Raw genomic sequence first — 21,675 nt, 5'->3', positions numbered from 1 at the left:
GGATTGGGCAGGATTTGGGTTGGTCTGTGGTGCCCAAGAGGGCTTGGGGGGAGCCTGATTGACGTTTCGAGAGCCTCTAAGCAGGTTCTGCAGAGCCCTGCAGTTTCCAGTGTGCTGCAGGCCCAACATTAAGGAGGCAGTGTTGGACGTGGGCTGCTTTGGTTCCGGCCCTCAAGTGGTGCTGGTTTATATTTTCAGGAGCTACATTTTCTGGATGCTCTGAGAGATTACTTCCTTTTTTTTTTTTTTTTACATTTTATTTATATATTTTTATAAATTTTATTTTTTGTAATGATTACATGGTGGATCAGGGTGGGAATGTTTGAGGTTTAGGGAAAATTGGGTATATTCATTGCTTCCAAATTTGTTATTTCTTCTTGTTGTTTCTGGGGGAAGGGGAGAGGCAAAGAGATAAACCACTCATGACTTTGCACGCGTCCTAGTACCCAGGGATGAGAAACTACCACCTCATATCAACCCAGAGTCTCAATGTGTACATATTGCAAAGGTTCTGTCCAGGTGGTTTGGATAGTTCTGAAACGCTGCCAGATCTCGGTGAATGGAGCCAATGGACATTGGGAGAGTGACTTATCTTTGGATTGGTGAAATTGACAGCATTTCAGAGGTTACTTTCATAGTTGATATGTGAGCAGTGAATCTCCTAGAAGGAAACTCACTGGTTCCTGAGTTGGTCTCCAGGTGGCGCTGCAGTGTGCAGAACTACCCAGTCCCTGGGGTCCCTTCTTCAACCCCCTTGGATGAGGGAGGGAAATATCAGGGCCCCTTGTGAGCTCCAAGCTGCTCACAGTCTTTCTTTCTTTCCTCTCACCCTGCTTCTAGCCAGCTGAAGAGAAAGAGCAGCTGCTGCACAACGATGAGTACCAGGAGACAATGGTGGAGTCCACCTTTATGTACCTGACACTGGATCTTCCTACCGCCCCACTCTACAAGGATGAAAAGGAGCAGCTCATCATTCCCCAGGTGCCCCTCTTCAACATCCTGGCCAAGTTCAACGGCATCACTGAGAAGGTAGCCCATTGGCACCTGCCCTTCATCTTTCTTGACTTTGACATTGTTGTTTTGACCTTGGGAATTGCTCTGTGTGTGTGTGTGTGTGTGTGTATCTGCTATAAAGTATATTGTCTTTATTGACTCTCCTTGCCCCCTTGGTGTTCTCAGCTGGTTAAGCCCAACTCTTACATTACAGTTCCTCCTCTTATGCTTCTCTTAAAGGGGGAGTCTTCAGAGTATGAGCAAACTATACCCGGGTTTCAAAGTTCGATTCAAATTTTTGTTAACTTTTTGAAGCACCTGCATACATCCCTTTAAGCTTTCTGCTTACCACTGGGTAGTATAGAGAAAGGGAGGATATTTAAGACAGTAGAAACTCAGAAAAGTAGGAAAATATTTCTGTCTCCCAAAAAATCTTGTTACAGTGACATTAAAGTGAAAAAAAAATTAAAATATAAAAAATAATTCATTCTTACTGTAATATTACACATTATCAAGAATTTATTTTAATCTCCTTAGATAGTTTCTTGATTTCTTTTTTTTTTTAAGATTTATTTATTTTATTACAAAGTCAGATATACACAGAGGAGGAGAGACAGAGAGGAAGATCTTCCGGCCGATGATTCACTACCCTAGTGAGCCACAACAGCCGATGCGCGCCGATCCGAAGCCGGGAACCTGGAACCTCTTCCGGGTCTCCCACGTGGGTGCAGGGTCCCAAAGCTTTGGGCCGTCCTCGACTGCTTTCCCAGGCCACAAGCAGGGAGCTGGATGGGAAGTGGAGCTGCCGGGATTAGAACCGGCGCCCATATGGGATCCCGGGGCTTTCAAGGCGAGGACTTTAGCCGCTAGGCCACGCCACCGGGCCCAGTTTCTTGATTTCTAACTTTAATTCCATCTGTCTTTTTTTATCTTAAAAGGGAAAATAACTTTGATTTTGGAGAGTGGGTGGGCCTCCAGTCTCAGAATTTCTGGAACTGTATTGGAACTGTGTTGTGGTGCCAGCAGCCTTGGGGACATTGAACACGTCTGGCTCAGGGACTGGCAGGTGCCCAGGGTGATGATGTCACTGGTCTGGATGTCCCAGCAGCAGAGGGACAGGTGCACTGACACATGGTGCTTCTCAGAGTACTTGTACTTACGGATGTAGTGGAAATAGTCCCTCTCAGTGACAGTGGTTCTCTACATCTTCACCTTGGTCACCATGCCAGGCAGGATCCTCTCAGATGAAGATGTTTCCAGTGAGAGGGGCATTTCTTGTCAGTGTGGGCGCCCTCAGCAGCCTCCCTGGATATCTTGAAGCCCAGACCAGTGTTCTTGTAGGGGCGTGGGAGTGTCTGTTGGGGAGTTTCTCCCGGCAGGAGCCTTTTCCTGAAAGGTGATTGGCTCTTCTGGTAGGAACTTGCAGCCTGAATGTTTGCCATCTTCCCAGTGGCCTGATAAAAGTAGTGCTGGTGGCCCAGCACAGTATCCTAGTGGTTAAAGTCCTCACCTTAAATGCACTGGGATCCCATATGGGCACCAGCTCTAATCCAGGCAGCCCTGCTTCCCATCCAGCTCCCTGCTTGTGGCCTGGGAAAGCAGTCGAGAATGGCCCAAAGCCTTGGGACCCTGCACCTGTGTGGGAGACCCAGAAATACTGGTGCACTCTCCACCTGAAGCTGGAACCTGTATGGCTTGCTGTGATCGCAGGCAAAGGCTTTACCCTCTATGCCACAATGTCAGCTCCAGTTAAAATATTTTAATCAGCATTAGCCAGAGTATGGATTGCAAACCTCATGTGTGGTTTCTGGGACCAGGTAGCTTCTAGATTCCAAGTATAGGCCTGAATGTATTAAATGGAACAGCTCATTCTCTTCTTTCGGTATCTAGTTTAAAAATACTTCTTCTCTTTCTAGGAATATAAGACTTACAAAGAGAATTTTCTGAAGCGCTTCCAGCTCACCAAGCTGCCTCCATATCTCATCTTTTGTATCAAGAGATTCACTAAGAACAACTTCTTTGTGGAGAAGAATCCCACGATTGTCAACTTCCCTATTACGTGAGTTGCAGCTTGCTTCCCTCTCCACGGAGAGAGCCTGGTCTTAGAGGAAGGCAGGAATTCCACCCCTCCACCCACTCTCATCAGCACTTCTCCCCTACATCAAGCACTTTTCCCTTACACATTCCCAGAGTGCACAGGGGAGAGGATCAAAGTGGGGCTGCCTGCAGGTGTTCCTGAGGTATGTGTGTCCTTCCAGAACACCTTCATTCATGGAGTGAATGAGGAGGACTCTGTTCCTTGTAAGTCCCAACTACAACAGTTTTCTGTTAATGCACGCTGTGGGAGACAGCAGGTGATGGCTCATGAATGGGGGTCCTGCCACCTATTGTAGGGAGACCAAGGTTGAGTTTGGGTGCCTGCCTGGCTTTAGCTTGGGCTTGGGTCTAGCCCTAGCTGATAGAAACGTTTGAAGATCAAACCAATGGCTAGAAAGTCTCTTCCTCTTCTTTCTCTCTCTGTGCCTCTCTCTTCTCTCTGCCTCTCCCTTCTCCAGTCCCTATTTATTTATTTATTTTATTGGAAAGGCAGATATATAGAGAGAAGGAGACACAGATAAAGATCTTACATCTGCTGGTTCACTCCCCAAGTGGCCACAACAACCAGAACCAAGCTGATCCAAAGCCAGGAGCCAGGAACCTCTCTGGGTCTCCCACGTGGGTGCAGGGTCCCTAGGCTTTGGACCGTCCTTGACTGCTTTCATAGGCCACAAGCAGGGAGCTAGAAGGGAAGTAGAGCACACATGGGATCCCCGCACATGTAAGGAAAGGATTTAGCCGCTAGGTTAACCACTCCAGGGTCCTGAAATTTCAAATAAGCCACAAAAGCCCTAAACTTTTCAGTTGGTACATTCACATAGTCTAAACTGGAAAGGAATGCGTAAGTGGAAAGAATCACTGTTAGTGATTTCTTTTGATTCCTTCCAAAGATAGCATTTTGTGTTTCATGATATGGGTGGTAGCACATCACAATTTTATGGAGATTAGGAATGTATTATGTACTTTTTGCTGCTTTGTATTTAAAATGCTGTGAGTATTTTAGGCTGCAAAGTTATGCATTTTTCCTAATATGCAATTAACACATTCTCATGTTTATTTTTGATTAATTTCCCTGTAAGTATTTGTAATTATAATTTACAGTTTTTTTAAAGATTTATTTTTATTGGAAAGTCAGATATACAGAGAGAAGGAGAGACAGAGAGGAAGATCTTGCATCCGATGATTCACTCCCCAAGTGACTGCAACGGCCGGTGCTGTGCCGATCCGAAGCCAGGAGCCAGGAACTTCCTCTAGGTCTCCCACTCAGGTGCAGGATCCCAAGGCTTTGGGCCATCCTCGGTTGCTTTCCCAGGCCACAAGCAAGGAGCTGGATGGGAAGCAGGGCTGTCCGGATTAGAACCAGTGTCCATCTGGGATCCCAGCACACTCAAGGCGAGGACTTTAACTGATAGGCAACAGTGCCGAGCCTATAATTTATAGTTTTTACAGGAAATATTTGTTGTAATACTTTACCTTGCAGAACCTGTTATACATTTATACAACTGACTGATAGAATTAAACAAATCTAATGTTTCTTAGTCTGAGTTGAGGGACCTTTGTCAGTAGTTGGCTCTAACAGTCAATTCTGAGAAATTCGGAAGCTGTGGGGCCCATGAGAGGAGGGAGCCAGGTTGTAGAGGGGAGTACAGCTGATGTCAGAGGAGGCAGAGGACAGGGAGCTGCCTTGGATCCCGTTTCCTCTGTAGATGGGGTCCAGATGTGTTTCCTACTGCGAAAACCGTGATTACATTCCCTTCTGTGCTGAAGCTTCCTTGGAGGAGTTTATGTTGCTCATGAATGTTACTGCTATCTTGACTAAAGGAAAAAGAAGCCAGGCCTGAAAATGCAAAAAAGTAAATCTGTGTGGGTGCCTAGTTTGTCATACTGAGTTATAATGGTGACCTGTGGTAGGAGTCCTCTGAGTGTTGAAGCCTGCAAGAACCAGGCCGAGACCAGGTACTGACTGAATACTGCAGCTACAGCTGAATTCGCAAGTAGAACTGTGGGCGAGACTGTTTCCCCTATATGCCTCACGTCTCAATAGACACAGTGACTGTTGGTTCTTTTACCAGAGACAGACTTGGATTTAATGCTTATACTCAACTTGGAAGTAGAGCCAGGCTCCAGTTCAAGTCACCACTAGTTCAGGGCCTGCACTTTGCCCGCTAGGCCTCCTCCCTCTGTGTATGTCTTTCTGAAGCTAAGTGACAAAGCAGAGCAGGAGGGACAGAGAGCTCCCACGTGCTGATTTTTTGCCTACACAGTCTGTAATGGCTGGTGCTGGGGCAGGCCAAAACCAGGAATTCAGCCTGTGTCTTCCACATAGAGAGCAGGAATCCAGTTATGTGAGCTGTCACTATTGCCTGCCAGAGTCTGCGTTAGCAGAAAACTGGAGTTAGCAAGCCAGAGCTGGGTATCAAGCCAGCACTTCATATTGGGACATGAATGTCTTTTTTCTTTTTTTTTTTTTAAGATTTATTTATTTTTGGATATATTCCTAGGAGTGCTATTGCTGGATCATACGGTATGTTGAATTTGAGTTGTTTGAATATTCTCCATACTGATTTCCATAGAGGCTGTACCAGCCTGCAGCCCCACCAGCAGTGGAGTAGGGTTCCCTTTTCCCCGCAACCTCGCCAACAAGTGTCGTTGGTGCTTTTATTCATGTGGGCCAGTCTTACTGGCCTAGGAATATATCCAGAACACTTGTTCTATGAGAAACCAACATGTACTCCTATGTTCATAGCAGCACAATCAGTAATTGCAAAAACATGGAAACAACCAAAATGCCCATCAAAAGAGGATTGGATAAGAAAGCTATGGTTCATCTACTCCATGGAATACTACTCAGCTATTAAAAAAAACAAAATGCAGTTCTTTGTGGCCAAATGGGCCAAACTGGAAACCATAATGCTAAGGGAAATGAGCCAATCCCAAAAGGTTAAATACCACATGTTTGCCTTAATTTAAGATGATATGATGTTATGTATAACATGTTATGTTTTGAATGTTATATGTTGTGTATAAACTAAAATTGAAGTATAGGTGAGGTGGTCACAGAAGGTGGCTGGGAACCCGCATTTACTTTTAACATATTGGTTACTCATTACTATGTCAATTAATTCCATAATGATGTAAATTTTTGCTGATGGTATGTTGGAGCTTTCAATTGACTGGGATGATACTCTGCTGGCTCTGTCATCAGACCAGAGAGGGTATACCTAAGAAGCCGTTGAACTTGACGGGACAATAAGATGCTGGACTCTATGTTTGGTATACGCTTGCAATGGGGAAATCTCAACTGAACTTGAACTGTGGTTATGCAATAAGGTGGAGGAATCCACCATGGTGGGAGGGTTTGGGGAGGGGTGGGGAGAACCCAAGTATCTATGTAACTGTGTCACATAATACAATGTAATTACTGAAGTTAAATAATAAATAATTAAAAAAAAAAAAAGATTTATTTATTTTTTATTACAAAGTCAGGTATACAGAGAGGAGGAGAGACAGAGAGGAAGATCTTCCGTCCGATGACTCACTCCCCAAGTGAGCACGACGGCCAGTGCTGTGCCAATCTGAAGCCAGGAGTCAGGAGCCAGGAACTTCCTCCAGGTCTCCCACGCGGGTGCAGGGTCCCAATGCATTGGGCCATCCTCGACTGCTTTCCCAGGCCACAAGCAGGGAGCTGGATGGGAAGTGGAGCTGCCGGGATTAGAACTGGCGCCCATATGGGATCCCGGGGCGTTCAAGGTGAGGACTTTAGCCACTAGGCCACGCCGCCGGGCCCTCAAATATACATAATATATATTTTAAAAGCATGCCTAAGGGAGGGTATTTAGCCTAGTAGTACAAACACTGGTTAAGACATTCATGTCCTGGGCCTGACGGCATGGCCTAGTAGCTAAAGTCCTCGCCTTGAAAGCCCCGGGATCCCATATGGGCACCGGTTCTAATCCCGATGGCTCCACTTCCCATCCAGCTCCCTGCTTGTGGCCTGGGAAAGCAGTCCAGGCCAGCCCAATGCTTTGGGACCCTCCACCCACGTGGGAGACCCGGAAGAGGTTCCAGGTTCCTGGCTTCTGATCAGCGCAGCACCGGCCATTGCGGCTCACTTGGGGAGTGAATCATCAGACGGAAGATCTTCCTCTCTCTCTCCTCCTCTCTGTATATCTGACTTTGTAATAAAATAAATAAATCTTAAAAAAAAAATATATATATATAAGATACATTTGAAAGGCACAGTGACAAAGATCTGTCTGCTGATTTCACTCCTTCATGGGCTGCATAGATTAGGGCTGGGCTAGCCTGAAGCCAGGAGCCAGGAACCAGGAACTCCATCCTGGTTTCCCATGTAGGTGACAGTGACCTCAGGTACTTAAGCCACTGTCTGCTGTTTCCTAAGGTAGGAGCCGAGTAGCCACAGGGTCTCCCAAGCAGCAGCTTAAACTGCTGCATCATGATGTGCTTGCTTTTTTTTTAGATGTATTTATTTATAAAAATTTATTTTTCTTAGGAAGGCAAATTTTTTTTTAAAAAAAGATTATTTTGTTGCAAAGGTCAGATATACAGAGAGAGGGAGAGACAGAGAGGAAGATCCCCTATCCACTGATTCACTCCACAAAGGCTGCAACAGCTGAAGCTAAGCCGATGTGAAGCCAAGAGTCTCTTCCAGGTCTCCCATGCAGGTGCAGGGTCCCAAGGCTTTGGGCTGTCCTCGACTGCTTTCCCAGGCCACAAGCAGGGAGCTGGATGGGAAGTGGAGCTGCCAGGGTTAGAACTGGTGCCCATATGAGATCCTGGCACATTCAAGGCGAGGACCTTAACCACTACACTGTCATGCTGGGTCCTAGACATGCTTTTAAAAGGTGTTTTCTCCATGGAGCCTGTCATTGTTTTTTGGCAGCTTTTGTGAATTCCAGTAAACCTAGACTTTTTGACTTGGCTAACCATGAGAGATAGGGTCCTAATATAGGGCTTTGTGATTGTGTAGGCATTTTTTTCTATGTCTCATATCCTGGCTTCATTTTCATCATCACCAGAAACGTGGACCTGAGAGAATACCTGTCTGAAGAAGTCCAGGCAGTCCACAAGAACACCACCTATGACCTCATTGCTAACATCGTGCATGACGGCAAGCCCTCGGAGGGCTCCTACCGCATCCATGTGCTGCATCATGTGAGTGCAAGGGCGCATGGCTGGGACAGGTGGGTGGCCAGAGTGCCTGTGGCAACCCAGAAGCCTTTTTCCCCCTTGTTCATGGAAACATGAAGAAAGGTGGATTTTGCCCTATTTACAGCTCTGTTTTCATAGGCCAAAGGCCATAGGCTTACATGGTGGGCAGTGCTTTCTGGGGACACTTTCTTGACTACCTGTTGCTGCTGGAGTCTGAGGTGAGGCTGTGGAAGGCGGGAGCCCATGCCCCTAGCCTCTCTTGGCGCTTGTCACTGCACATCTCCTTACTGAGTGTTAGAGGGTGTTTCCTCCTCTTCAGGATCACCACAATGTTTTTCCTAAAATTAAAAAAAAAAAGTTACTTGAAAGGGAAAACAGTAGAAACAGAGAGCTTTTTTTTTTTTTTAAAAAAAAAAAAAGATGCATTTATTTGAAGTGTGTGAGAGAAAGAGAACTTCCATCCACTATTTCACTACCTGCATGATCTCAACAGCTAGGGCTGGTGCAAACTGACACCGGGAGCCAAGAACTCTGTGTGGGTTCCGCATGTGGGTAGCAGGTGCTCAGGCACTTGGGCCTTTTTTGCTGCCTTCCCAGGTACATTAACAGGAAGGCAGATTGGAAGCAGAGCAGCAGGGACTCAGACCTGCACTCCCATATGGGATACTGGCATTGTGAGCATCTGCTTCAGTCTCTGCACCATAGTGCATCATTTTCTGCCTTGTAGGATACATGAACAGGAAACTGGATTGGAAATGGAGTAGCTAGGACTTGAAATGCTGAGCATCCCAAGGGTGACATAACCTGCATCACAGTGCCCGCTCCTGGGTACATTTTTTTAAGATTTATTTATTTATTTATTTATTTATTTATTTATTTGAAAACAAGGTTCAGAGAGAGAAAGAGATCTTGTATTCTCTTGTTCACTCCCCAGATGACTGCAACTGCCAGGGTTGGGCCAGGCTTGAGCTACAAACCAGGCTTTTTCCATGTTTCCACATGGGTAACAGAGGCTCAGGTACTTTCACTGATTTCCCAGGTCATTAACAGGGAGCTGGATCAGAAATGGAGCAGCCAGGACACAAATCTATGCCTGTACGGAATGCCAGGGCTATAGGCAGTGTCTTTGTCCGTTGTGCCACAATGCCGACTGTGTTGCCCTGGCCCTCTCCTCAGGGATTTTTTTTTTTTTTTTTTTTAAAGATTTACTTATTTTTACCGAAAGGCAGATTTACAGAGAGAAGAAGAGATAGAAAGATCTTCCATCTGCTGGTTCATTTCCTAAGTCACCTCAGTGGCCAACACTGTACCAATCCAAAGCCAGGAGCCAGGAGCTTCCTCCAGGTCTCCCACATGGATGCAGGGTCCCAAGACTTTGGGCCATCCTCGACTGCTTTCCCAGGCCACAAGCAAGGAGCTGGATGGGAAGTGGAGCAGCTGTTACATGAACCAGTGCCCATATGGGATCCTGACGCATGCAAGTCAAGGACTTAAGCCACTAGGCCATTGTGCTGGGCCCCTCCTCAGTACTTCTTAAAAGCATACAGAAATGGTTGAGACTCCATTGCACTTCTTGAAATCCTTGACTAGAATTGAGTTCTCATTTGACACTACCAACACTCTTGTTAATCCTGTCAGGCCCACATGCGACCATGTGTTGCCTTTGTGATTCCTGCCAGGTGCTATCCAGCAGCTGTCCTGGGTTTTCTAACTCTGAGCTGACATCCCTCCCTTCTACACCATCTGGCTTTAGGGAGCAGACTAACCCAGCTCTTCATGTGCTCTGCAGGGCACGGGCAAGTGGTATGAGTTACAGGACCTGCAGGTGACTGACATCCTGCCACAGATGATCACACTCTCCGAGGCCTACATTCAGGTGGGTGTGCACCGAAGCCCATGGTGGGATTGAGCTAGAATCCAGTTGGCAGTCCTGGAGCTTGTTGGATGTGCTGAGGGAGATGAGGCCACGTGCGGTGGCTCTGAAAGTCAAGCCGAGATGGTCAGAAACTGAGCAGGGCAGGGAAGCAGGGATGGATCATGAGTGAGCCCAGAAGGCGATGTTCATGAGCAGCTGAGCTTTGCAGATGCCCAGGCTGCTGTCGTGGGGAGGGGCCTGCACTCATCCAGGAGGCCAGCTGGGAGTCACTCCTGTAGCTTGGCCTGCGGCCACAGGTGGCACTACTGCCTTCTCTGCAAGGCCACAGCCTTCTCCATTCTTTCAGATGGAGTGCTGGCCATGTTGGGTTACTATTTTATGTTCAGTGAGTTGAGAGTTCTGTTTTTGTGACAGCCTTAGGAGCTGGCCACAGAGGGAAGGTTGACACTAAGGCATAGCTTTGTAAAAGAGAGAAAGCTCTTGTGTTTCTGAGGCCTCACCTAAGGCTATAGATGGGCCTTGTGTCCTTTCTCAGAAAGGATAGGTAGGAAAATGCAAGGGGAGTGAAAGGAAATATTCTGGAAGGCTGTGGGGGATTTTCAGGGCTGCCGCTACACAAGTCGGGGGATGAGTTATCTCTTGCCTGGCTGGCACAGGGTAGGTTTTGAGAAAATATCTGCTAGCTGAATATCTCCTAAACCAGCTCGTTACTGTTTTCATTTCTTGCAGATATGGAAGAGACGAGATAATGATGAAACCAACCAACAGGGGGCTTGAGGGAATCAAGGGGGGCTTTGGCTGAAGTTGAGGGGACGAGAGCCCTGCAGCTGTGGTTGAGCTCAGGCGACGTGGCAGCTTTCCTAGGAGTCTGGTGTCCGGGCTGTGGATGTGCAGAGTACCAGAGACACCTGCCCGCCTGGGGTGGCGCTGCGCTGTCACCAGCTGGCTTTGATCAGCTTGGGTACGTTGACACGCCTTTCTGCTTCCTGTCTAGCTCCCTTTCAGCTTCAGCAGACAGAAGTCTCCCAGCTGTGTGTAATTTATTACTGAGGAACTGGGATAATCTGAAGGACAGGTAATTCCTTCCACACGTCCAGCCTCGTGACCTTGGAGTAAGCATAATGCCAGTGACAGCCTTCTCCCTTGTGGATGCTTTTCTTGTGACCCTTTTCATTTCTGACATTTTTTTTTTTTGAAATGAAATAAATAGTTTCCTGTTTTTAAATCAACCTTTGTTTTATATCCTCTAGGGCAGGATTAATTATAATACTTTTTCATCTGCACACCCATGTGCCTGCAGTCAGTCCCCAGTGGGACCTCATGCCAGTTCTGTGCATGTGCTGTGAGATGAGTATGGTTCGGAGTGGCAATGGTCTCTAACAGGTAAATCGCTGTGCTGGCCAGCGGGTGGTGGGGAGGGGTGGGGCCAATGTGCGGAACAAGGAGGGAAACATAGGCAGCTTCTCACTACACTTCACATCCTGAGACAGTCTTACTAGGCCAAAGTCCTCACCTTGTATGCGCCAGGATCCCATATGGATGCCAGTTCTAATCCCAGCAGCCCCACTTCCCATCCAGCTCCCTGCTTGTGGCCTGGGAAAGCAGTCGAGGACAGTACAAAGCCTTGGGACCCTGCACCCATGTCAGAGACCCAGAAGAGGCTTCAGGCTTCTGGCTCCGGATCAGCTCAGTTCTAGCCATTGCAGCCACTTGGAGGGTGAATCAATGGATGGAAGTTCTTTCTCTCTGCTCCTCTCTGTACATCTCACCTTCCAATAAAAAAAAAAAAAAAAAAGCAAAAACAAGAACTCTAAAGAATGTAAGAATGACAGGACAGCCCCACCTCTAGGGCTGACGTGGACTGTCCAAGGCTGAGATCCAGACTTGCTGCAAGCCTATCCTCTTCTAGAACTTGTTAGAAATCATCTGCTTTGTAGTGTGCTGGGGAGAGTGGATGTGGCAGGTGTTTGTGTGGGAGAGGGTGCCAGGTGCTCTGAGCGACTGTGTGCTGCAGGGGCCCTGCTGGAGGGAGGCTCCTGTTGGGCATGCTGCTTTCCTGTGAGGCTCCTGGAATTCTGGAGAAGAGCCCATTGCTCCTGCAGTGTCCTGCAGCGGCCTCCTCCGGCAATCCCTCAGTGCCGGCTGCCGAGGGAGTCTCGAGGGCCTGGGCCTGCTTTCACAGAGCAGCAGGGAGGCAGCGGATTGGCAACTGGTAGACTCAGTTCCACATGCTCTCCTTTTCATGCAGCAGAACTCAGCTGCAATAGCAGTGAAGAGAACATTATGTGTGCGCCTAACAAAACATAACTGCCCCTTTTGCAAGTGAGTGAGCTCTCAGCCTCTCCCTAAATAAGATGCGGTCCTGAGGGAGGCATGTTACTGCTGTGCTGATTAACTTCTCCAGCCCAGTTGCTGCTCTTAGTGAATATAATGTCACCCAAAGACTAAGTAGCAAAGTTAACCCCCAGCAACTTGGATAGAAAACACAAATACCTCTATGGATGCAGGAGAAAAGCATTTTCCCCACCTAGGCTTCTGTGCTTGACCCTCCCCACCCTAATAGAGGTCCACATGGATGTATATCCCTGTCAAATATGTAAACAAAATTAAGAAATTTTGGGCCCAGCGTGGTGGCCTAGTGGCTAAAGTCTTCGCCTTGAATGCGCCAGAATCCCATATGGGTGCCGGTTATAATCCCAGCAGCCCCTCTTCCCATCCGGCTGCCTGCTTGTGGCCCAAAGTTTTGGGACCCTGCACCCGCGCGGGTGACCCGGAAGAGCTCCTGGCTCCTGGCTTTGGATTGGTTTAGCTACAGCCGTTGCGGCCACTTGGGGAGTGAACCATCAGAAGGAAGATCTTCTTCTCTGTCTCTCCTTCTCTCTGTATATCCACCTTTCCAATGAAAAAATAAAATAAAAATCTTAAAAAAAATTTTAAAAATGCAAAGAAGAGAGCAGGTGAATAACACACAAGTCAATGTTTATATGAAAGCTACCATAACCTTTTGTTTTAGGATATTGCAAGGCAGAATGGCATATCTTCATACACTGGTTTACTCCCCAGATGGCTGAAGCTGGACCAGAGCAAAACCAGGAGCCAGAAACTCCCGTCAGGGTCTCCCATGAGAGTGACTGTGGCCCAAATGCTTGAATCATGCTGGCTACCATGGTGCATTAGCAAGAAGTTGGATTGGAAGTGGAGGAACCCAAACTTGGGATGTGGGCATCCTTTTTTGTTCTTTTGGAGGCTAGGAGGATGGTGTTTACATAGTTGAGAAGGATGCATGCCTGTGTGGACCACGGATTAGGGTGGGAAGGGGTCAAGGATTAGGAGAAAGTAGATGAGACCATTGTTTCCAATTTTCTTTTTCTTGTATCTAGGGGAAGGGGAGAAGCCGCACCCAGTATCCTAACTGTCAGTACCCAGGGGATAGGAAATAGCCACCTGATGTCATCTCAGGGTCCCCCATGTGCAGCATGCTCCAAGAGTTGCGCTCAAGTAGTTCTGAAATGCTGTTGATTTCATGGTTGAGAAAATCCTTCCAACGTTCAGTGGCTGACATAGTTCACCTTAGAGTCTCCATTCACCCAGATGCTTGCTGTCAACTCTTGGCTGGGAGAGTTGTCCAAATTGTTCTGCCCTGTGTCCTCTACAGGCCCAATGGACTGCCTTATCCTCTATGTGCATTTGGGCTTGCCATCTACTGCACAGGCTTCTGCAAACAAGGAGGCCCAGTTTTGACTCATGCACTCCACGATCAGATCACAGATCGTGCAATTCTCCCCATGGTTGGAATTCTGTGTCCAGCTGGTCAATTGGGGCTGTCTCCAAAGAAATCTCGTCTCAGGTGACCCCAGATCTGACTCCTGTGTGTGCTTGCCAGTATGGGGTCTGGCTCAGTTCATCACCCACATCAGCCTACACACAAACTGGTAGTTGGAATTGCTGGGTCTGTTCTGTCTCCAGCAGTTGTGTCTCTTATATAAACCAGTGGATGCTGTGGCTCAGCCCAACCCAGCCCACAACACACTTGGCCCTCATGTCCACCAGTGAGAACTGCAACCCAATTGGAGCAACTCCCAATTCCCCCACCAGGCCTGCCACCAGCCCTGGTTCCTGCACAGACTGGTATGTGCAGCACAGTTGTCCGGTCTGTCTTGCATCCCGTTTGGCTTTTGCACATACCAATGGGTGCTACAGCCTAGTTCAGCCCAACTGACCCCCATATACAGCCCACACTTAGGCTGGCGGGTGCTACTGCCTATCTAGCCAAGTCCATCCCCAGCCCTTGTTCTCATGCTCCCCAGTAGGAGCTGTAACTCATCAGAGGGGTACCTCTAGTCCCAGCATTTGCCAGCTGATGCTGCGGAAAAACCCAAGTACCCTTCACTTACTCTGGCTCATGTATGTATCAGTGTATGTAGTTGCTTTGCACAGCAACTAACCCAGTTCACAAGCAAGCCAACAAATGCTGTAGCCTTGCCTAGCCTGGTCTGACCCTGGTACCAGTTCTCGTGCTTACCAGCTGGAGCGGTGACACAGCCGGAGAGTCCTTGCTGCCCTCCTACCAGGCTCATCCCCCATCCTGGGGCTTAATGGGTGCTGCAGCCCAGTCTGGCATGGCCCGCCCCACTTCGTTATTGCTGGTGGGTGCTGTAACCTGGCCCGGCCCAGGCCAGCCTGCTCCCAGTTCTGACTCATGCTTTTCACCAGCATTTTTTTAATATATATATAAAGATTTATTTATTTGAAAGGCAGAGTTGCTGAGAGAGGGAGAGACAGATATTAAATTCACTGATTCCCCAAATTGCTGCAATGGCTGGAGCTGGGCTGATCTAAAGCCAGGAGCTGCATCTGGGTCTCCCACATGGCTACAGGGGCCCAAGCACTTGAGCTATATTCTGCTTTCCCAAGTGCCTCAGCTGGGAGCTGGATTGGAAGTGGAGTGGCCAGGACTCAAACTGGCCACCCTATGGAGGTGTTGGCACTGCTGGCCGCAGCCTAACCCACTGGATCACAATGCCAACCCCTCTTCTGGATTTTCAACTCTGTGGAAGTGTTAGTAACTAACGATAAAGCCAATCTCGGGAACCTTTGTTGAGGGGAAGAGGGAGGGCAGTTTTCTGTCAGCCCCACTCTCTGGAAGGCTGTGGTTCTGGTGGAATGAGGCTGCAGATGCAGTCTGTGAGCCTGCGACAGAGGACTGCCCTTGGTGCTTGTTGGAGGGGACAGGAGTGGTGCTGAGAGGGACAGACGAAGTGGAGGCAAGGTCGCAGTCACATGCTGGGGTCTGGTGTCCACCAGTGCAAGGTCCTTTTGAAAGACGGAGGTGAGGAGGGTGGTTGTGGGCAGCTGGCAAGGACCAGAGTTCAGCCTAGCTCCTGCTTTGCAGCTCAGCACCAGGAGGACCAGGGAGGTGGGACCAGAGCCTGGATTCCCCTTGTCAGCCCACTGCCCTTCCTGTTTCAGCAGGGACAGCTGGGAGCTCTGGGGCCTGGGCAAAGGAGACTGGCCCTGTCCTGAGGGGTTAAATGTGAGTTTTCCTAATGGTGCCACCAGAGGCCCTCAGCGAGAGGAGGAGGTGAAGGGAGGGATGAAGCCGCCTGCCTGTCCCAGCCCAGACCCTCCTGATACCCTGGACTCACCTGCACAGCTGAAGCCTCATCAGAAGTTGGGACTATGGATGCACTGGAGAGGGCTGAGCATGGTCACACACACCCCCAGGGCCTGCCACAGGGGCAGCATTAGGGCCCATCCGGGCACCCTCTGCTGCCTACTCCCCATTGTAGGAAGACACAGTAACCTTTCTCCCCACCCCAGCCCGGGGAAGGCACAGTTCTCCAGACAGTGACCTGCTGCCTCGGGGGATGCTCTTGGGGTGTCCTGGACCCCTCAGGTCACAGGCTGAGCCATGGTTGGGGTACTTGACTCAGAAGACCCTCTTGTGCCCCTGCCCTTGGGGCTGCCTAGGGAGATGCAGGTGTACCTGGCAGGTGGTGCGGGCATCCCAGTCGCTGGAAAGCATGCTCAGCAGCTGGGGTGTGTGCTGCTCCACAAACTGCTCACACTGCAGGAAGGCACAGACACACTAGGCACAAGGCAGGGCCAGGCCCTGCACTTGCCTCTCCTGCCTGTCCCGGTTCACGGCACTGCTCCCTGTTCACTATGGGTGTAAGCTAAGGGGTGCTGGTGCAGCCTCAGGTTACCATACCATTACTGCCCCTGAGCGTCAGCAGGGTCCCTGGGCCTCTCTGCAGGTGCACTGTCCTGAGTCAGGTATGCTGCCCGTAACGGGGGCAGGGGGTGCACAAGAGCTTGGGGAGAAGGCCAGGTCTTTTTTTGGATACAGCTGGCCCTGGTATTATGCATCTGAAATTCACAAGACCCCTGTGGATGCCTCCCACCCCAAGGACACCACGTGGCACCTCTGGATGACAGCCACGGGCAGGCAGCACACCCCAGGACTGGAGTGGAGACTAGGTCCCTTGATCTCCAGTGTACCTGCTCCTCACCTTTTTTCTGTCAAACTTGGAGCTGAGGCAGGCCTGGCGCATCGCCTGTGGCATGGCCTGCTCGCTGCTGTTCCTGGCCTGGCTCATTACTGACATACAGAGATGGCATTCGGAATCTTGCGACAGCCACTCCCCTGGCAGGGTCTCAGGAGCAGGCAGGACTGGAGAGAAACCAGTGAAGGCGATCTTGGTGGGGTGTGGTGGTTTCATCCTCTCCGGGTGGCAGGGGTACTGGAGGAGCACAGAGTAGTGCAGGAGGGAGGAGCATGCAGAATGGGCCAAGTGTGACGGGCAGCAGGCTTACCTTGGTCACCGCTGTCCTCGCTGGAGCATCGGAGGACAAGGCCACAGACCAGCTGGGGCAGGACACGGCCCAGCAGTGCATCCAGCAGGATGACAGTGTAACGTTCAGCCAAGCACTGGCAGATGCCACCCGCCACCAGGGGTACCACGTGGCACACCTGGGCCACAGCCAAGGCCAGCACACCCTGAGGTGGGGGCAGAGAGAGGGCAGGATGGGACCTTCCCTGGCCAGGCTTGGGGGCTGGGTGTTGGGCTCCAAGGCTCCTGTTGCTTTCCAGGAGGGACAGTGGGTGCCATAGGACGCTGAGGACTGAGCGGTGCTGGTAGAGTCAGAACGCACCTGCAGTTACAGTGAGGGCAGGAGGCAGCAGGGAAACTGAGTCTGACTCCAACAGCCCTAGACTTGCTACGAGAGCATGGCTGGCCCAGAGGAGATGGGGTGGGGGCATCACCAGGACCACCAACAGCCTAGGCCAGAGCTGGAACGGGAAACTGCATCTTCCCGCTCCGGGCCCAGTACCCTCTTCCTCGTATGGGTGCGTTTGCTGCTCTCTGGCTCAGAGCCAACAGGTGCATGGTTTAAAGGAGCCCCTGCCCTCCCAATTGCAAAGACGGCTTCCAAGCTGAAGACAAGGGGCACATGGCAAGCCTGTGGCTCTGCTGCTTTACTCATCTACATGTCATGGTTGGCTTTGACCCTGCTCCTCTTGCAGCTCCTGCTGCACCCTAGGTGCCAGTGCTGAAGTGGAAACAGAGCTCAGGGACATGCACTTTTCTGGATGTGGTACCCTCTGGATGGGCACAGGCAGTGGCAGGAACTCCCTGTGAACCTCCTCTCCTGTGTGCAAGACCAGCTTGGGTTGCGCCCCTTTCTCAACATGCAAAGCTCCCAGGACACGTGTCATGGTTCCCCACCTTGGGGGCTGTCTCTCCTCAGGCACCTCTGCTGCCTGTGCCACCTGCCCACAGGCCTGTCCCTTGCTGGCCTCACCCCTCCCCTTGGGTCCCCGTCTGGCCCACAGCCAGCAACACACAGAGTCCCCAAGGCTTAGAGGTCAGACTCCTGGTGTCACACAGGCTTCTCCAGCTGAACATGGCCAGGAGGGACACTCTCTTGGTCTGCTCTAGCCTGTCCCTGAGGTCACCCATCTCAGCTGGGACCAAAACCCACAGGTGTCACTGGGATTCCTTTGTTGTTCTTGCTGCTGGAGCCCGTCCATTCCCAGGTCTGCCGGGCCCACCTGCCTGGGTTGTCTCTGGTCCACCTCTCCATGATGTCTGCTGTGATTTTCTAAGCAACTTCCTCCTTCCTTCTCACCTTCCCCTGCCCATCAGCTCTCCACACCAACCCCTGCCCATTGGCTCTCCATACCACCGGGAAGCAGCAGAAACCCTTTAGAAGCTAGCAGCAGCAGTCAGAAGAGAACCTCTCCATGGTCTGGCCAGCTTGGCCTAATCTGCACTCCCTCTGGTCTGCTCTCCCTGTCCTTTGCACTGGCCAGAAATTGTCCTTGACTAAGGTCTTGGTCCAGTGGGAGTTTCAGCTCAGCCATCCCTTGCTCAGAGCCTCTCCCTGACCTCCCACCCCCAGCCCCATCCCCCATGGCCATTCACTGCCTTATTTCATGTGAGTCCTTTGTTCTGCACTCAGTGCTGTCCCACCCCTGGAGAACCTCAGTGGCGGGTGGCCTGTGGGATCCCGTAGGGGAGAAGCTGCTGCACTGGATTTTCCCCCTGAGGACCCAGAGCTGATGCGGCTCGTGGGCATGACCACCCCAGGGCTGGAAAACTCCAAGTTGGACCTAGCAGGGCAACCACCACCACTGAGCAAACCCCAGCTTTGGAAGAATTAGGACAGCTTGTCTGAGGAGACTCCAGTCTGTCTCATTCGTTCTCATCCTTCAGTGTCTGCTATTGAGCCTGGCATATAGCAGGTGCTTCATGACTGTCGTAAGGATTCTAGGCTGGCACCTGCAGGCCCAAGCCTGGCCTCTCAGGTTTCCTGGAGTGCAGGCCACATACAGGCGACTCTGCCTTTCCGGCTTGCTCTTGGCAGGGTTGGGAGCTGGAGTCAGGGATGCCTTACCTTGGGAATCACAGCCTGGACCCGCTTGAGAAGGGTCCTGCAGAGCCAGCAGAAGGGTAGAGGGATGGGGAACTGCTGCTGGGAGAGATCCTTGGGGAGAGGAAACAGTGGTGCACATGGGGTTGGGGCTCCTCCAGGTTCTGTCTCCCTACTTCCTTCCCACCCCCTTCTCTCCTTTGTGCCTCAGCCCAACCTGGAGCATCTAACCTGTCTCCAGGCTTTGCTCTCTAGAATTCAAGGGCCCCTGGGCCTTCGCTCCTGGCTCCCTACCTCACACCTGGTGAAGAGGTGCTTCCTCACCTGAGTGTGAGACCCAGGCTTCGCTGGGAGGGCCCCCAGAAACTTGGGGAGAACCAGCTTGTCAGGCAAAGGATCTTGGGAAGGAGCTGCCATTCTGGGCTTCTGCTCCAGCTCTGGTGACCCGGGTGGGCACAGTCCTACGTGCTGGCAGATGGCTTTTGGGCTCTAGGGCACAGGGCAGGTAAGGAGTGGTTAGGGTAGGTAGGGAACCCCTGTCCTGCTCCCGCTGGCCCAAGGTTCAGAGGTGAAGGGCACCAACATGGGGCTTTGAGCAGTCTGGGACTGGCTGGGTGGGGTGTTGTAGATTAGAACTGGTGGGGGTTAAGCAAAAGGCAGAGATGGGCAGGTCCCGTGGGAGCTTGGGGCAGGAGCCTGGGAGTGTGTTATTGAATTGAACATACTTAAGTGAGAATGGGCAAGAGTGTGAGCATGTGTGTCAGTGATCATGGCAGTAGGCCTCCGTATATAGCCAAGAAGATCATAGCAAGCTGGGTGCCTAACTGAAGGGCACTTGGTTTCCTGGGTTTGTTGTAGGCAGTGTGTGTGTGTGTGTTGTGCTGGGGCACTGTGTATGTGCTGGGTGCTGTATGTGTGCTGTGTACTATGTGTGTGTGCAAGCATTGTGTTGGGGTATCTGGCATGGTGGGCATGGGGCTGCATGGGGAGGCAGGTGGGCAGCAGGTCCGCAGGCCCTCACAATCTGGCTCTGGAAGTAGGCGATGGCCAGGGGGAAGTAGACGTCGAGCACGTGGTGACACTGGGGCACCAGCAGCTTCAAGGGGAGGCCATCGCACTCGTGTTCCATGAACTTCCGCACCGTTTCCTGGGAGGACAGAGAGGGGCTGGTCAGCCTGGCCAGTCTGAGACCTGCCCCCACTGGAGCTCCTGGACCCAGCCTGGCCCCTGCCCCGGGGAAAGACCATCTCTGGCTGCGCAACTGAGCACAGGCCCAGCCTCACCCTCTACCTGGCCTCTTCTCTGGCCCATCCTTCATCTCCCAAACCCCAAGCTTCATTCCGGGTCTCTCCCTGGGTCTCATCACCTGGAAAATGGCCTCCTTGGTCATCTTGATGAGAATGTTAACGATATCTTCACACTCTTGGCACAGGTCATCCTGGGAAGGGAGCATGGTCTGGGCAGGGAACAGGTGAGGCTCTCCCAGGGCACAGCCAGCAGCCCACCACCCCATAGCATCCCATCCCAACCCACTGATCCTGTGCCACTCCCTGTGAGCCCACCCCAGTGCCCTCTGTCGGAGACCCCAATCGCCACACATCCTTGGTAGTACTCACGGCTCCCACATGTCCCCAGACTTCCTGAAGACAGTGCCCCAGGGCTTTGCACTGCACTGCTTGCTCCAAGCTTTGGCACCAAAAGGCAGGGCCCTGAGCACAGGCCAAGGGTGAAACGGCCCACACAGCTGCACAGAGGTTGCAAGAGAAACACAGAAGCCTTAGTTGGAGTAAGGCTGCACCTGGCTCCCTAACCTCCCCCAGCCTCCAGTGCCAGCTAGGCTGGAAGCAAACAGCCACTAAACACGCTGGAGTCAGACAGCTCTGGGCTCCTCCTGCTCTGGCACCTGCCAGCAGTGTGACCTTAGCCTCCAAGTCTCAGCTGCCTCGTCTTTAGAGCAAGGAGGCTGCTCATATCTAGGATAACCCTTGGCAGGGGCCGGTGCTCAGGGAGGAATGGGGTCCCTCTGCACTTGCCCCAGAGGGGCTTGGGAAGAGGGGACTGGGGAAACTCACCAGCACCTGTACCACAGAGGGCAGGCAGCAGCAGTGGCAGCAGCCACAGCGGTAGGTGTGACTTGCCCATGACCCCTCCAAAGCCGGAGTGCCCTGCTTGGTGCAGGTGCCCTAATAGCTGGGGGCGGGAGCCGTGGGGGTGGCTGTGACCTCTGTTTTTCTTCACCCTGGAGAGCCCTCCAGGTGTTCCAACCGGGCCACTTCCCAGCAGGGACATTCCTGCCCACCATCTCCCCCTGTCCTGGCTCCTAGCTCCTCCCCACCCTCTTTGCCCCTGCCCTGACTCCCCTGGGCTTGATTTGGGGCTCCCTCTCACCAAGTGGCTTTTGAGTTCCACCTCTCCTGGCTGTGGGGCCTGGGGAGCCAAGGGCTGGGTGGAGCAGCTAAAGTGGTCTCTCCACCTCCCTCTCCTCCCAAGTCCTCAGCTCTTGTGCAATGGTTCTAAGAGCTTCCTGTCTGGCTCTTGACCCAGGGCAAGCACCAGAAGGTCCAACCCAGAACACCCCCCAAGCCCAATTCTTTCTTTTTTTTCTAGAAAAATTTTTGGGTTCTACAGATTAGACAGAAGGGTTTCCCATGAGAAAAAGC

General features: G+C 51.2%; 2 protein-coding genes across 3 annotated transcripts in view; one reads left to right on the top strand and one right to left on the bottom strand.

Moving 5' to 3' along the window:
* Window positions 1–11,024, top strand: part of USP39 (ubiquitin specific peptidase 39) — a 30,337-nt gene extending 19,313 nt beyond the window's left edge. The window contains exons 9-13 of one of the 2 annotated variants that reach the window (XM_058667675.1): window positions 841–1,029; window positions 2,910–3,052; window positions 8,130–8,265; window positions 10,052–10,138; window positions 10,868–11,024. In XM_058667675.1, the coding sequence (XP_058523658.1) occupies window positions 841–1,029; window positions 2,910–3,052; window positions 8,130–8,265; window positions 10,052–10,138; window positions 10,868–10,915 (603 nt within the window). In that variant the 3' untranslated portion in view covers window positions 10,916–11,024. Of the gene's footprint in view, window positions 1–840; window positions 1,030–2,909; window positions 3,053–8,129; window positions 8,266–8,859; window positions 9,076–10,051; window positions 10,139–10,867 lie in introns of those variants that run through there. The other variant, XM_058667676.1, reaches the window with a different exon arrangement.
* A 4,457-nt stretch (window positions 11,025–15,481) lies between these two features.
* SFTPB (surfactant protein B) lies at window positions 15,482–21,268 on the bottom strand. Its single transcript, XM_004590726.3, has 10 exons — window positions 21,088–21,268; window positions 20,632–20,759; window positions 20,382–20,453; window positions 20,037–20,162; window positions 19,340–19,504; window positions 19,040–19,129; window positions 16,955–17,138; window positions 16,651–16,811; window positions 16,125–16,205; window positions 15,482–15,865 (listed from the first exon to the last, which is right to left on the bottom strand). The coding sequence occupies exons 1-10, from the start codon at window positions 21,155–21,157 to the stop codon at window positions 15,803–15,805; spliced, it is 1,140 nt and encodes a 379-aa protein (XP_004590783.2). The 5' UTR covers window positions 21,158–21,268; the 3' UTR covers window positions 15,482–15,802.
* Between the last annotated feature and the right edge of the window lie 407 nt (window positions 21,269–21,675).

The sequence above is a fragment of the Ochotona princeps genome, chromosome 8 (assembly GCF_030435755.1).
Source record: "Ochotona princeps isolate mOchPri1 chromosome 8, mOchPri1.hap1, whole genome shotgun sequence".
NCBI lineage: Eukaryota > Metazoa > Chordata > Mammalia > Lagomorpha > Ochotonidae > Ochotona > Ochotona princeps.
This window is presented reverse-complemented; position numbering and strand designations above follow the sequence as displayed.